Below are 14,534 nucleotides of genomic sequence, written 5' to 3' on the forward strand. Positions count from 1 at the left end.
TAAAAAAGCAGATTTATTGGCAGTAAAATCTATTGTAAGGTGTCAAGAGCAAAAGTTTTCAAAAATGTCAGCTGGTTTGATACATAAATGTGGATTAGTAATTCAAGAGATTTTCCCTGTTGATCACTGAACCACGTGAACCCAAAGATTCTATAAATTTCTGTGTTTTTCCCCACCTTCTAAAGGCTTGGGAATATTTCTACTTTCCCAAATTTCTCTATAACAATCTATGAACATGTCTCGTAAATAAAATCCTTATCTGAAAAATTCCCAGTATATAAAAGAAAACAGCATTCCCCTGGAAATGTGTTATGGTAATTATAAAATAACATACTGAATAACATAAAATAGAGCAGCGTAAGAAGCAAGTGTACATTTCTGAAGTACTTCAAATATAATTTCACTGTTTATTCACAGTAGTGACATACGTCTCATTCATGAAAGCACCAGGAAGAATTATGCACAGACAATGAAAAGATTACTTTTATTTCGTATAGTAGAACATAATCTTTGCAACCTCTGGACTGCATTAAGGAAAACACACCAGATTAAGCAACAGAAGCTTCATCCCTCCCTCTGCTAAAATCTTTCCAATTCATGTCACTAAAACTTCCAGTATCAAGAGACCACAAGATACGGCAAAAAGAGGGGATTTCAAATGAACGTTGGGACTCAAAGTAAAAAAACAGCTTTGCATGAGGTTCCCTGGGGTGAAGGCACAGTCGTGACATCTCCTGACTAAGGCGACCGCACCAGCCCGCATCCCTCAACTCACCTCTCATGCGGAGGGAAATTCATGGGCTTTGAAGGCTGGAGCTCTACTGTGTATAAAACCAAAATTAAATTCAACTCAACATGACTTCATCATAAAAGGGTAAGCCGTTTTACTCTTTGCATAGAGTACATCATCGTCTGTACAGCAAAACAACATTTTTACGGACCTGAGGGAGAAAATGGCAACAAGGCACAAGTCAAGCATGTTCACAGACGTACAGTTTATCATAACACACACGGTACATAAAGATGTCTATGTAAGCATTTCTATAAGTCTCAACATAAAGAGTGCATTGCTGAAAGGCTTTATAGTAGCGGTGCAACTTTACAGGAGGCAAAGGCTATAAGACCATTTCACTGGTGATTGTCAACAAAAACGTTCGCATCACTTATAAACATCAGCAGTGCTAAGTTACTATCCTACAACTGACAGTGATCCCTTGTTTACAACAATTCATAACACAAACAAAACTCAGTAATCTGACAACAAAAATAAGATGGAATGTTTTCCCTTAGTGACCTCACGATTACCAGAAAACAGAGGAAGCAGAGACAGGATGGACTCAGATCTTCAGGCACTTAAGAAGGAGCGTACAGCAGGGGTAAACATTAGTGCAAGTCGTCTTCAAGGCAGAGGAATGATTCAGCATGAGATAGTTTCATAAAAAATAGACAAAGGAGTTGGGAAATGGAGTGAGTAAAGGCAGAGAAGTACAGTGTGCCGATAGATGAGCAGGTTCATGAGAATGGAGCTGAAGTGCAAGGAGAGGGTGCGTCTGCAGCAGGTGCACAGGTGCTGCAGAATCCAGTGCATGTTTGTCTTTGGTGTCTCGCAGGACTGAGAGAAATTTAAAAAAAAAAGAAGGCTGGGATAAAGAACTCTTTCAGTCAGCGTTTGCTTGCTATGCTAACTGCTATCTGAGATTTTGGTTCGTGCCAATCCAAGCTCGGAATGTTTATAGATATCAATTCAGGATTTCTGTACAAAATACAAAAATACACCCACTCTTAAGACACTTGGGACATTGCAGCGACAGCAGCTCTGCAACTGTTCTGGCGAGTGTGTGCCCGTGTGTTTCACTGGTCAGCACCAGTAAGTGGCACCAGATGCGGTGTCTCCACCTGTGGGATTGTCTGTGCAGGGTGGGACTTCTCAGGTGACACCGGTGCAGCCTGAATGTCAGCTGATGCCTGTTGCTTGCACATGCTCCCCAGCAGCTGAGCAGTTTTGAAGACTGAGGCGTGGCCGGCGGGCTGCAGCGACTGGACCTTCTGCAGGTTCTGAAGGGTGCGCAGCATCTCAGCGGACACGATTGGCAAATGCTGCTCCTGGATCAGGCTGCTGCTGGCAGGCCGCAGGACAGTGTCACGTTGGCCGGAGAGTCTGGGAGGCGGTCGGGTCCGCTGGGTCACCAGGGCTTGGACAGAACTAAATGATGTCTTCTTCTCTGGTGGGATGGCTTCCTCTTCCTCCACCGATGGGCAACTGGAAGATATCGTGCTGTCGTCCGAGTCCTCACTCACATCTTCATCATTTCCGCTATTGTCGTTGTGGTCTTCTTTGGCGCCGTCCCCGTCCGTGATGTAAATCATGTCTTTGGGAAGTGAGGTGAACTGGTAGACCAGCCGCTGGCCCTCGACCTTGTTCAGGATGCCTCTCTGGTAGTAGTACCTGCACGGACACATGGGTGCAGGGTTAACACGAGGACCACACATTCTGCTGAGAGCCCGTTGTGACGGCTCTACCTGGTACCGCACCTGAGCGCTCTGCCCATGGTCTCATAGTTCATGTCTGGCTTGTTCTTGTGTTTGCCCCACAGTCTGGCGACAGCCTTGGAGTTGACCAGCTTGAAGATGCCAGCGTGGGGGTTTGTCCATTTGATGTAGCGGGGGCACACGTGCCTGTCCTGCAGCAACTCCATCAGGAACTGCCACAGGTACAGTGTGTTTCCTCCTGTCACACACACACACACACACACACACACACACACACACACACACACACACACACACACAGGAAGACAAGGGAACACCACAGCATGAGGAGACTTCTGCTGCAGTGACTGGTCCCATTCCTACAGTGGCATGTTGGGTTTTTTTCCACGAAATAAAAACAGATGACTATCACTGTATCAGGGGACGTGTCACGTGGCTCAGGCCCTGATTTTTTTCCTCGATATATTATGAGATGATGCGATATGTATTGTTTTAAATCGTTTACTGAAAACGTCAATTAAGAGCTGTAAATGCACTGACGGCGCTCCACCGGTGTGGTGCTCATCACACAAACACCACTTTATCCATTATTCCATTCAAAATGGATACAAGGAAATATGAGAATGATCTCTGGTGAGTTTAACAGCTGAACCCCGTTCGTGGAGACACCGAAGCTCCCGTAACACACAATCCAGGTCACAGCCTTATCACACTACACTGGGATATGATGTCAATATTAGGAACATCAATGCAGTACTACCAAAACAAGTACTGTGACACACTGCACAGCTCCCCTGATCACACATACCTTTGTTATACTTGTCCTTCTTCACGATGATGTCTGGTGTAGGAGACTCAGCCCTTCGATGTCGAGATTTTCTACCTGAGTGGTTCAAGAACAAAGTAATTCAGCGGGTGACATCAGCAGTAATCACCTTCCCCAGGAGCTGACGACTGACAGGTGCTGACCTTTCTTCTTGGACTGCAGCTGCGCCGCCGGTTTCTTTGTGTGCAATGAATGCCATTGTGGCTCGTCAACAGCTCCCACAATCCCCTCTGCTGACAGAGTCACCTGAGTAGCTGGAGGAGTGATGACGTCACCCAGCGTTGGCAGGAAGGTCTGGGCTGCAGGGGGGCATAAAGAGACTTAATGGGAGAGAGCAGCCCAGTGCCCAGTCTGAAAATAACATCCTGCATCAAGATGAGGAGCAGCGGGAGGTCTGACTGGGGCATCTTTACGTTCGGGTTAGAGCTCGACCGAGGCTGGGCTCCAGCAGGGTCTATGACACAGATCACCAATTTACGTGTGTGTGTGTGTGTGTGTGTGTGTGTGTGTGTGTGTTGTTGCTGCTGAGACAGTGTTTGAACAGATTAAGGGGAACTGAGTATAATTTCAAAAGTGAAAAAACAACACACTGTGGATGTTGAAGTTACTCTTCAACTGTGACAGATTTACTGTCTGAGATTCGGCGGCTGCCACCACAGGCCGCTCAGAGTCCTGGTGAACACGGCAGGAGAGACGGAGACGAACCGTCAGATCGGCGTGAGGCGCCGAGGCATCTCCAGCTGCAGCGACCTCTGCTGCCTCCGTGCTCTTGCCTCAGCTAACGCTGTTCACTTGACTCCTAAACTCAAATATTTCAGTGACATCTATCCCAGTCATTGACTCCATGTTTACCAGCAAGACTGGAATGATGGGAACAAGCTGCTGTTGCTGCATGGCTGATGAAGTCAAACAAAAACCACAAGGTTATCAAAACATTTTGAATAAGTAGAGGACTTGAGGCGACGACATGCATTCACTTGTCAGTTATTGAAAACAGCACTTTTTCTGAAAGTTCTTTGATAAATAAATGATTGATGTTCCACATGGATATGTAAGAAAATATCCAGTAGTTGTCTTTCAGTGATAGTTCCCCCAGGGACTGAATTTTACCCTTCACATCCTCACCAATCGTTGTCTGGAGCTCACAAGCGTGCTTTTTCCTTCCTGCATCGCTTCTTTGGGACTCCAGACTGCAGAAAGAGCCAGCGACGCCCATGAAGCCAGAGGTTCATGGAGACTAACAACAAATGCTTGAGAACAAACTCTCAACTCGCACCTTCTGGTAACAAGCCACACCTCCTCCATTCAGCCGCGTGCTCACCAACCCACCAACATTTGGTTTGAACGACTGAGCACGTGGCTGAGAGAGAAACAGCGTGAACTCTATCAGAAGACGCACTCGTCTCCCGGTATTTTTGACAGATTTGCTGTTGTCTGTACTTGGTACCTTCAAGCGGCAGCAGATTTCACTTCCCTTTTTTGGGTGAAGTGTGGCTTTGCGACTCCAGCGGCACCTATCAGCTCTTCCTGTTCTGCTTTATCATTGCAGCATCTGCCCTTCACATCTGCTATCGGCCCTCCTCGCACAAGAGTAGCGTGAACTAGTGATGTGTGAGCTTACAGTAGTGCTCATCCAGCGAGAGGGCGTCAGCGCAGTCCATGGTGAGCAGCGAGTCAGTGGCAACGAGCGTTTCCATGGTGTCTTTGTCTTCACATGGTTCCACTGCAGACCAGAGAGCAACACAGGAAACTCAGGCCCAGGCAGGTGAGGGAGGCCCTCAGAGGGAGGACCACCCAGCACAGAACAATCACGATTCCATCATTAACAAATCTAGATTCCTGATGAGCATCTCGAAGGTTTCTCTCGCCATCCAAATACAACAGCGAATTCACATGTGTGACATTTATGGTGTTGGAGGTGTTTAACAATTGCATTGACACGTTGAAGGCATTTCTACTGCTTGAGGTGTGGTCAGTGCACAAACCTTCATCTCCTGAGTTTGTCTGTAAGCCACGAATCTGAATAATAAATCAATGTTGAATCTATTCAGGGTTTTCTTGTGTCTTCCTGGGAAACTCCAGAAGTCAAAGACTCAGATCTCATTGGTTGACGGGACGCACTGCGCATCGTGGACAGGCATTTTGAACAGATCAGCTGGTAAACGGCTTCTTCTGCCGTATTCTGGGAATTTTCCCTCCTCCATGTGTGGGCTATTTCTGCGTTTGCTCTTTGACGCTGATGTGCCCGCCTCCTGAATGTCTGCCTTGTAGTAAATATTCTGAGCAGCAGCTCACCGAGGCTCCTACAGGCTCCATCTCATCTCCACATTGGCTCAAGTATTTAATTTGGTGCAACAGCCAGAGGCAGTAGTGTCTGACCACTACGTCCAAGGATAAAACACATCAAGTAAACATGAATGTTACAGCATATAATCATAAACTGAGAAGAGGAAACAAGCATCTAAAGATTCAAAATAATGCAAAATAAAATAAAAGCTACCTGGTTGGGGAAACGCTCGTTCCTGTATCTCACCAGCAGCTACGATTATGTTATGGGGTTTTTTTGAGGGGGGGGGCGGTTATTATCTATACAACACTCTAAACACCACGAGACAATATGTGACGTCACTGCTCACGTAACCGCCACACAAACAAGTGTGTGTGCAGCTGTGAGCTTGTGTCACAAGCAGCACACGCTCGCACGCACACACCTGGAATCATCACCCAATCACCAAACCACCGACCGACTGGATCGCCTTCCGCGCATCTGCCCGTGTGACGTTCACGGACAGCGAGCTGCTAGTCAGCCTGAGCCCATCTGCTAACGAAGCTAACAACAGCTGTCTGTCGCGAGCACACCAACACTTTCTTTTCTTTTCTTTTTTCCTTTGGCCGCCTAAAACGCAGCGAGCGACCAATCAAACCAACGGCCGCGTGTAAAGGGGAGACACCGGGTGGGGGGCTGCCCTGAAGCGGCGGGGTAAAAAGTGCCCGAGAGTCCCTGGAGCTAGCGGTGACCGAGCCTCGCCATGCCCAACTTCAGCTGCTCCCTCCGACCGGAGAGATGCAGGTAAAACGACCCAATACAGCCATCGAACTTACTTTTAACCTCCGGTACCGGCGAGGAACAAGCTAAAGCCTACGTGCTGCAGCCGGGTTCGACCACGTCTACATCTTAATATGAATTATGAACTGTCTTTCCCAGACTCGAGCCAGGAATGTTTTGCTCCACTTCCTGAAATCCTCTGAAGGGTGGTCCATGTGCGAGGAGATGTCCAGTGCGCATGTGCAGGGCGAGACTCTTTGATACCTGAGTGAGGTTTTTATTAAGATTTGAAGAACGGCCTTTAAAAAAAGGCACTGTGTGTGTGTGAGAGAGAGAGAGAGAGAGAGAGAACCTTTGAGCAGCTGCAGGTGATCACCCTCCAACTGTGGCTGTTCACAGGAAAGTCCTGAATATGAGAGCAGGTGTTGATGGGGAACCTGCTCCACAATCACGGAGGGGAAATCTGAGTGACCCCCAAACTGCAACACATACAAGGAATTAAATCAAATTGAAGCGTTGGGTGGCGCTCCTCTGGTGTGTGTGTGTGTGTGTGTCACGACATGGGAACTCTGTTTCATCATATCAACTGCAAATTAAACACGGCTCCACGTTACTCACCGCTGACAGGTTAACATGGTCGCTGGCGAAATCAAAGATGAGCTCTGACTGCTGGAACATGGCTGATTATCGCACGCACACACACACACACAAACACACACACACAAATCTAACTACAGGGCAACCACATCCCAGCAGTCCTCTGAAGACTGTTAAGACCTGTGCGTGTTTGTGTCCAGACAGATCCAGGTTTTGGAGGGAAGCGGTCCTGTCCGTCCTGGTCTGCTGGTCGATCAGACGGGAGCGTCACCCTGGGAGGCGGTGAAGACGGCGTCCTTCCATTCAGTGTGTGAGCGCTCTAATTGACCATGGCTGCAACGATGTCACAGGAAACAGCGCTCAGTCTCTCTGCGTCGATGAGGAAGTGGGGGTTGTAAAATTGTCCTGTGGTCAGGCTGAACCTGCCGAAAAGAACAGAGACATGAACACATGATGGCGGGGGGGCGGGGGGGGCTGTTAGAAGTCAGACTCTCAGAAAGGGTTTTTAATGAAACATCCAGATAAAGAAACCTGCCGAGAGGCTCGTTACTCTGAGAGCGTACGCCTCCATCTCGCTGACGCTTCTGCTCGTATCTCGCCTCTAAAAGAGGCCACAGCAGCAACAGGAAGGAAGCGGTGTGTGTGTGTGTGTGTGTGTGCGTGTGTGTGGTAGTTGGGAGGGTGCTGCTGTTAAACTTGAAACATCATGTCTTTGCTCAAGGTTTCAGGGCCATTACATGCACATTCCTTACAAAACAACGGTGTTCAGAACAACAGATAACGAGCTGCTCCTCCTCCCAGCCTCCCCTCTCTCACTTCTCATTCTTCGGCCGTCTTCGTTCCCTGGCACCGCTCCCGTCTCTCCTCTCACTCCCCGAGTCCCGAGACCATCCCCTTCCCTCTGTTCCCCGTGTTAGCTGAAGTTAGCTAACCGCTGCCTGGACAGCGTTTCAGTTCCGTCCTGCTTGCAAGCGTCAAATAGCAGCTGTTTGTACGAGCGCACCTGCACCTACGTGAGCTCCTACCTGGTGAAGGTCTCGCCAGCAGGTTTTGTGTGGCGACAGGAACCAGAAACAGTTGAGAGTGACTTTTTATCAGACCCGAATCTCATTAATCATAAGTTACGTTGAAGCAGCCCTAGTAGCTGCGTAGTTCCTGAATGTTGCTAAAGGGGAGGGGGAGAGAGAGTGTGTGTGTGTGTGTGTGTGTGTGTGTGTGTGTGTGTGTGTGTGTGTGTGTGTGTGTGTGTGTGAGAGATCAAGGCCCAACATATTTTGGACAGTTATCACACAGGAAGCACAGCTCAGTTAGGAGGCTCCACTTCCTGAGCCAGAGCCAAACCTCTGCCAACATCTCTGCCAGTAGCAGCTTCTCTCTCTCTCTCTCTCTCTCTCTACTTCCTCTGATGTGTTCTCAGTTGTTTGCCGTTTAACAGTTCCTGACGGACACAAACGTAATGTCATCTTTTTTTTTTTCCTCACATGAAGGTGGAGAAAGTGGCATTTTTAAGACTACAAGCACAGAAACGTTGAGTCGGTGACATAAAATCTCAGTTTCTAAGGAGCTGAACCAACGTGGTTGCCGCTCACCTGCTCAGGATGTAAAGACCTGCTTTACATTTGCCAACCTGAGAGTCAGGCTCCAGGTGTGACGGTGTGTGGCCAGGTGCTTGCTGTCCGCCACAGGGAGCCCACCACAAAAGATGAAGCGTGCAGCCCGCCTTTTTGTTTTGTTTTTGGCAGAATTAATCAAGATGATATGTTTGTGTGTCTCTCATTTCTCCATCCTCTTGCTGGTCTGGCATCAGGATGTTCCCGCCTTCCTGCAGGGGGTCTCAGCAGCCCAGAGTCGTCGTTCATCAGTACTCTGGTCACATAGGTTTGTCTCTGTGTCCTCGACTCCAGGATTTGTGAAGGGGCTGCCAGGCCCCTCGAGACACTGATAAGACCCCGTAACATTCATTCCCCGGTTAGTGTGTGTGTGTGTGTGTGTGTGTGAGAACTAGGCCAGGCTGATAACAGTATGGCGAGAGAGGGAGCAGCTGATAAGACCCTCTTGTTGCTGGCTGTATGCGGGCCTTGTTAAACGAACACAGAGAAATGGGGTGTGCATGGAAAGTGAGAGATTGGGATTCAGGGAGCAGCGGCGGAGGTTGCAACACTTCTATTTTTGCAACATTCCTGGTGCTCATAAGTGTGTGTGGTTCTGCCGTCACACAGTTGCGTATTCTTTAGAAACGATCCCTGGAAGTTCACGCTCGGAAAAACTGCTTTCACTTTCCCTTCAGCACGTGTCATGCAGCGTACCGCCACCCAAACATCAAGTAAGCACTCCTTCTTTTCTCCTCCCTGCTCGACAGCATGTGTCAAGGCAGCGATTAGCAGCAGGCCTGTTCAGTGAAATAACAAACGGAGGGTTTACCTGGTGTTTCCAGTGTGTGTGTGAGTGTGTATGTGGCAGGACAGCAGCTGGCGGGAGGATCCGCAGGAGAAACGGAAATTACACTCATCCCTCCTGGCACCTTCGTCCGCCTGCAGGCCTGGGATCAGTTTCCTTTTGCAACTTGTCCAAGAAGAGCAATTCACAGGTTGTGGATCAGTTCAGATCACGGTGATTTTGCCCAGTCCCCTCAGTCCTTGTCACTCCTCTCTTCCTCCTTTTCTCCCTCCCCCCCTTGGGTGCCTCCTGTGGGTTTCGATTGGTTACCTGTGTTGTGAGTCAAGGTAACCCATGGTGACCATTGTCTGTGTGGAGCAAATGTAAACATGGGTGTATTTGCAATGTAAAGCTGAGAGCCGCGCAACCGATACGCAAACAGCCACATGGTTTACAGGAGGAGGGCCGGAGGAGGGCCAGAGGATCCCGTCAGCGACATCATCATCTGAGGTCGCACGTGTTGTTAAAGCCACCGACCAAAAGACTAAAGAACATACTGACAGAAAACCAGGCAGGCAGACACACACACACACACACACACACACACACACACACACACACGGAGCGACGGCCCTTCTCACAGTCCCTCTCACTCTCTGGTGGCAAAAGTCTGCACTTACACCCTGAGCAACTCGTCAGATTCATCCTTTCATTTCCTTCCTCTCTGCCTCCTCCCTCCTTTTTTTTAATGAAGTGTGGAATAGAGAAACTCTGTGTGACCATCCATCCCAGGGGCTCGTGGACTTGCGGGGGGGGGGGGGGGGATCCCTCTCATCACTCTTTCTTGGCTATCGTCTGCTCTTTCAGGGGGACGGGACCCCCAGCAGCCGGACCTGCCTCTCTGTTTATCATCTCGACTGTAAGAGTTGCGTAACTACCCTGCTGCGTGCTGCACCTACGCCGTGCTCGACTGTCACATGCACGCAGATATACCGTGCAGATAAACACGCACTTTCATGTTCTTTATGATCCAGATTATCTGAGTTGATCCATGAGTGGAAAAGCTGTCGAGTCACTTCAGGTTTGAGACTCTTAACATCTATATCTTTGAAATATGTACGAGCAGCAGCAGCATAATTCAAGATCACTTTACCTTTCATCTGGTTCAAACAGGGATAAAACAGAATAAATCAAGCCTCTGCTTCAACAGCAGCTGCTGCAAGAATGTGCTGGCCTTGCTCAAGTATCAGGTTGAGTCCCACAAGACTTCTATGATGGTGAGCATGTGAGAGAGGGTGAAGCTCCTACTGGGAAAGAACCCATTACTTGAGGTCATGCAACGAGCCCCAAACCTGAACGCGTATCCACAGCCGACCACCGTCACTTCTAGACACCTTAAGTCAAGACTGATGACTTGATAACTTGTTTTCTATGGTGTTTTTTTTCTTTAAGGCTGCAACTATTTATTATTCTTCTGCTAAATTAATGAGCTGATTATTTGAACAATTAATCAGTGAATCACTTCCTGTCTAAAAAGCAACATCTCTTTGTATTTTAAGAGTCTATAGGCAGCAAATTTTCTGACAGTTGTTCCTGAATAAGACTGAAAGAAGAGATCAGAACAGTTGGCGGTTAATTTATGTTTGTGGCAGGGCCTCGTTTGTCGGAGGGGGAGGAGACGCAGACATGAGGCTGCAGCGGGGCAAAGGTGCCTCAGCTACATCAGCATGCTAACGTTCTCACGGTGCCTGCAGGTTGGTGTTCAGCAGGTTTAATGGGTTATATTATAAGGCTAAGATTATAAACATTATAATCTTAGTTTGCTATTAGTCACAAAGTTCACAAGAAGTTGATGAGTGTCAGTTTTGCAGCAGAAATCTAACGTACTGTACCACCTTTTTAACACATTTTGGAGCTTTCGTCCCCTGATAGTCCTCACACTTCTATCTGAACCGCACTTGTTCGCCTCTTGATGGTGCTACAGACAAGTCAGGCACTGACTGAGGTCACAGGGGAAACTGCTGCTATGCTAAGCTAACGGGCTGCAACTTTATATTAAACCCGTCTAAGATCCGTGCATGGCATCAAGCTCCTTCTCACTCTGATGAAAGAACACATTCAGTCACAGCCCAGGCAACACTGGACTTAGTGACATCTGTTTTGTCTTGTGACAGAGAGTTCTGATTAAATTGCGTTCCATTTCTGAGAAAAGGAAAAAAAAAAAGGGAGTTACAAAGTTGCAGCGACTACAAAATCCAAGCCAGTACCTAGGCCAACCGCAGTAAGTGAAGTGACTGCGCTCTGGCTTTGTTTTTCCCAGCGTTCACAGCAGTGTGTGGTCAGCCTTGGTAATCGTATCCCAGTTGTAACACTCCCTTCCGCAGAAACTTTTTTTTTTTTTTCAAAAGTTTACTGAGAGATCTGAAACACTTTTGTTGTAACAGATTTAAAAAAAAAAAAAAAACCCTGGAAGTTGGAGGGACTCATTTAGGAGCAGATACTAAACTTTGCAGTGGAGTCATGGAGAGACAGAGAGTCGTGTCTTGGTGTTTGGATCATAAATGTTTGACACTTCATTGCATTACCAGCCTTCTACCTACAGCTTGGGTGACAGGACACTGGAAAAACTCACGGTTTGCATACGGTTACCTTTGGAGGGTTAGGTGGTAAAAATTCAACCAACTCACACAGTCAAACACTTTAAGCAATCCATCAAAGGTACATTTGAGGGCAACTACTTTATAACTGCTTCAGTATTTGTCACAGTTTAAAACCTTTTCTTCTTCAAATGATTCATCGATGAACCAAGACAATAATCAGTGTGAATTTAGTTCCGGACAATTCTTAGTTTGGACGCTCTGCAAGGACACTGACCTGATCTGAACTGTTCTACGTGTTGATCTTTGCTGGATTTGGCCCTGAACAAACTGCTCAGGAGCTAACGAACGGTTGCTCAGCCTGTCCTCCTGTCACATAGATTTTCCTCGCAGGGCGGGGCGCATCGCTGGACAGTCAGAGGTGTGGAACTCTTGGAGAAATGGACGAAGGAGACACTCCTCGCCAGGACCGACTAGCAGTTCCTTTTGCTGTGTTGTGTTTGTGGGTCCACGCTTGAGTGACGTATGCGCCTCTGTTAAAGTGAGTAATGAGTTGCCGCATTTATTAACCATTCCTCGAAGTGTGAAAACCCACAGGATGTGACGATCAAACTGGACAAAAATGCAAGATATTCTCAGACTCTGGTGTGCGCAGGCCTCGGCGTTTACACGTACAGGCGCTTGCACCGATAGCAGGAATCCAGCTTGCATACCTTTTTGTTTTGTGTTCTTGTAGGCAGTGTGAGGATCTTGTTTGAGCTCGGTTCAGCAATTTTTTCCCTTGAAGTGTTTCCAGCGGCTGTGCTGCATGCAGGCAACACACTTTCACACTCATAATGAAAGCATATTTTCTTTGCTCTTCCCAAATGTTAGACTCAGAGCGCTTTTTTTTGTGCCGTCAATACAGAATAAATATTCAAAAACTAAGAAGGAAGCCAGCACATCTCCCACCTCATGAACTGTGCATGTGCTTTTAAATTATTACCTTTCTGTTAGTGTACTCAGAAGAGATCAAAAGACAGAGAAGCGAGCCGGGTCAGCTGTACGAAGCTGCGTCGGTATCTGCTGAAAGGCGTCAGAGGTTAAGACGCTGCACAGCGATGCCTGCCATGCAGTTCTCGTGCACCAGAAGTTGCTGCTGCTGTTTCTTAATGCAGTTTGCTGGAAATGTTCTGCAGATTGAGCTGCGTAAAAATGGAGGGTTTGCCAAGGTAGAAAAATGTGAAAGGATGTTTGGAGAATGAGAGCGAAGACAAGCCAAAACCAGGTTTGTTCACACCCCAACCCCTGAGACCAGAAACCCCAAACTACCAGCCCTCCAACCCAGCTGCACTCAGCGTGTGTAACTCTCCGCTCTGGGGAGGAGAAGACAAACTGTGCGCGCTGGTATGTGTGGGTCTGCAGTTTCCAAATGTACTCCGTGTTTTTCTTGATGTACACAGAGACATACATCCTCAGTGTTGCACCTCCAACTTCAAGGCAGTTGTAATGGAAGTCCAATGTTTGTTGAGTGCACAAGAACAAGAGCCCCATAAATTTTTAACATTAAACGGAGCTTCTTAAAAAAAAAAAAAAAATTCCGACATCCATCTGCCGCATCTTTTTTTTTTCCAGCTCCCAAAAACAATAAAAAGTGACTTTAACTACCAAAAGTGGGGAGCTGCATGTTGGAAGACAGGAAATGTGAACCCGTTCCATGTCATGTATGTTTGCACCAGCAGGGAGATCAACATGGGGTGGGAATACAAGCTGTCGCTTCAGAGAAATGGATTTCTTTGGCTAGTTAGCATAGCTTAGCATTCATTCTAACCACGGTTCAAAACAGAGTGAGGCTGAGAATTTTCCCTTCAGTGGGACGCTGCAAACTCTCTGGGATCAGCAAAATTCAAAGCCAATCAAAATCTTCTCTCTTCATCTTTGGATGGACGTTTCTGTAAAACTGGAAGAAATTCTTTCAAGCTGTTTGCAGAGACATCACATTAGCAGGGATGAGACAGACGCCATGGAACTCTGCAGTTGACACACACTCATCATCCACAGCTTAAATTCATAGTGAGCCATGAACTTGTTCAGCTCCAGGTTGTTAGTACTCTACGTATATTCCTAGTAATCAGGTGAGAAACCACAGATTTATTTTCCTGTATTTCAGAGCAGTAGAAATACAAATAGACGCTGTCAAACTGCACCCTTGTTTCCCTTCCAACCTTGTCAGGGCTAAAGCTTTAGCATTAGCCTGTATTAGCTAGCTAGCGCCACCTTAGCTCTCATCACGCTGCGTTTGTGTTTTTGGGCAGGTTATGTGCCGTCTCCTCGCATGTCCCGCTACACGCTAAGATCAGCCAACTGGCACGTTGTAGCTTCATACTGACATTTTCCTCTAACTCACAGGCAGCAAGTACAGATGCACATTTCTGCACAGTAGCGCGAATGCAGGTTGACCCTCAGACTCCAAGCAGCAGGAACTGACCAGCTGACCGTTACCATTCAAACGCAAGTGTTGTGTAGAACATGTCTGCTCGGCTAAATCCACCCCGTTAGTGGCGGGTTGATCTGGGCGTGGTATAAACTTTCTTTGCACTTTTTCACTTTGTTCTTAAAGCCG

General features: G+C 47.5%; 1 protein-coding gene across 5 annotated transcripts; it reads right to left on the bottom strand.

Moving 5' to 3' along the window:
• Positions 1 to 428: 428 nt before the first annotated feature.
• On the bottom strand, positions 429 to 9,633 carry LOC147261104 (ETS-related transcription factor Elf-1-like). 5 transcript variants are annotated; one of them, XM_086202975.1, is made up of 8 exons: positions 9,381 to 9,633; positions 6,981 to 7,381; positions 6,715 to 6,841; positions 4,938 to 5,039; positions 3,460 to 3,615; positions 3,299 to 3,373; positions 2,533 to 2,728; positions 429 to 2,446 (listed from the first exon to the last, which is right to left on the bottom strand). In XM_086202975.1, exons 2-8 carry the CDS (start codon positions 7,038 to 7,040, stop codon positions 1,852 to 1,854), a joined length of 1,311 nt encoding a protein of 436 aa, XP_086059101.1. In that variant the 5' UTR covers positions 7,041 to 7,381; positions 9,381 to 9,633; the 3' UTR covers positions 429 to 1,851. The 5 variants fall into 5 exon arrangements, with proteins under 5 accessions (XP_086059101.1, XP_086059100.1, XP_086059102.1 ...); XM_086202974.1 differs by lacking the exon at positions 9,381 to 9,633 and adding an exon at positions 7,985 to 8,465; XM_086202976.1 differs by lacking the exon at positions 9,381 to 9,633 and adding an exon at positions 7,776 to 7,844.
• Between the last annotated feature and the right edge of the window lie 4,901 nt (positions 9,634 to 14,534).

Source organism: Aulostomus chinensis, chromosome 5 (genome assembly GCF_037954235.1).
Source record: "Aulostomus chinensis isolate RoL2024-O1b breed Wild chromosome 5, RoL_Achi_v1.0, whole genome shotgun sequence".
Classification (NCBI taxonomy): domain Eukaryota; kingdom Metazoa; phylum Chordata; class Actinopteri; order Syngnathiformes; family Aulostomidae; genus Aulostomus; species Aulostomus chinensis.

What these genes read in the sequence shown, in the direction of transcription:
- LOC147261104 (XM_086202975.1), bottom strand. Translation starts at nt 7,040, where the DNA reads ATGTTCCAGCAGTCAGAGCTCATCTTTGATTTCGCCAGCGACCATGTT. An exon ending in CTCGCTGGATGAGCACTACT is followed by an intron (nt 3,616 to 4,937) that starts GTAAGCTCACAC and finishes GCCCCCCTGCAG; the next exon opens with CCCAGACCTTCCTGCCAACG. An exon ending in GCTGCAGTCCAAGAAGAAAG is followed by an intron (nt 3,374 to 3,459) that starts GTCAGCACCTGT and finishes TGAACCACTCAG; the next exon opens with GTAGAAAATCTCGACATCGA.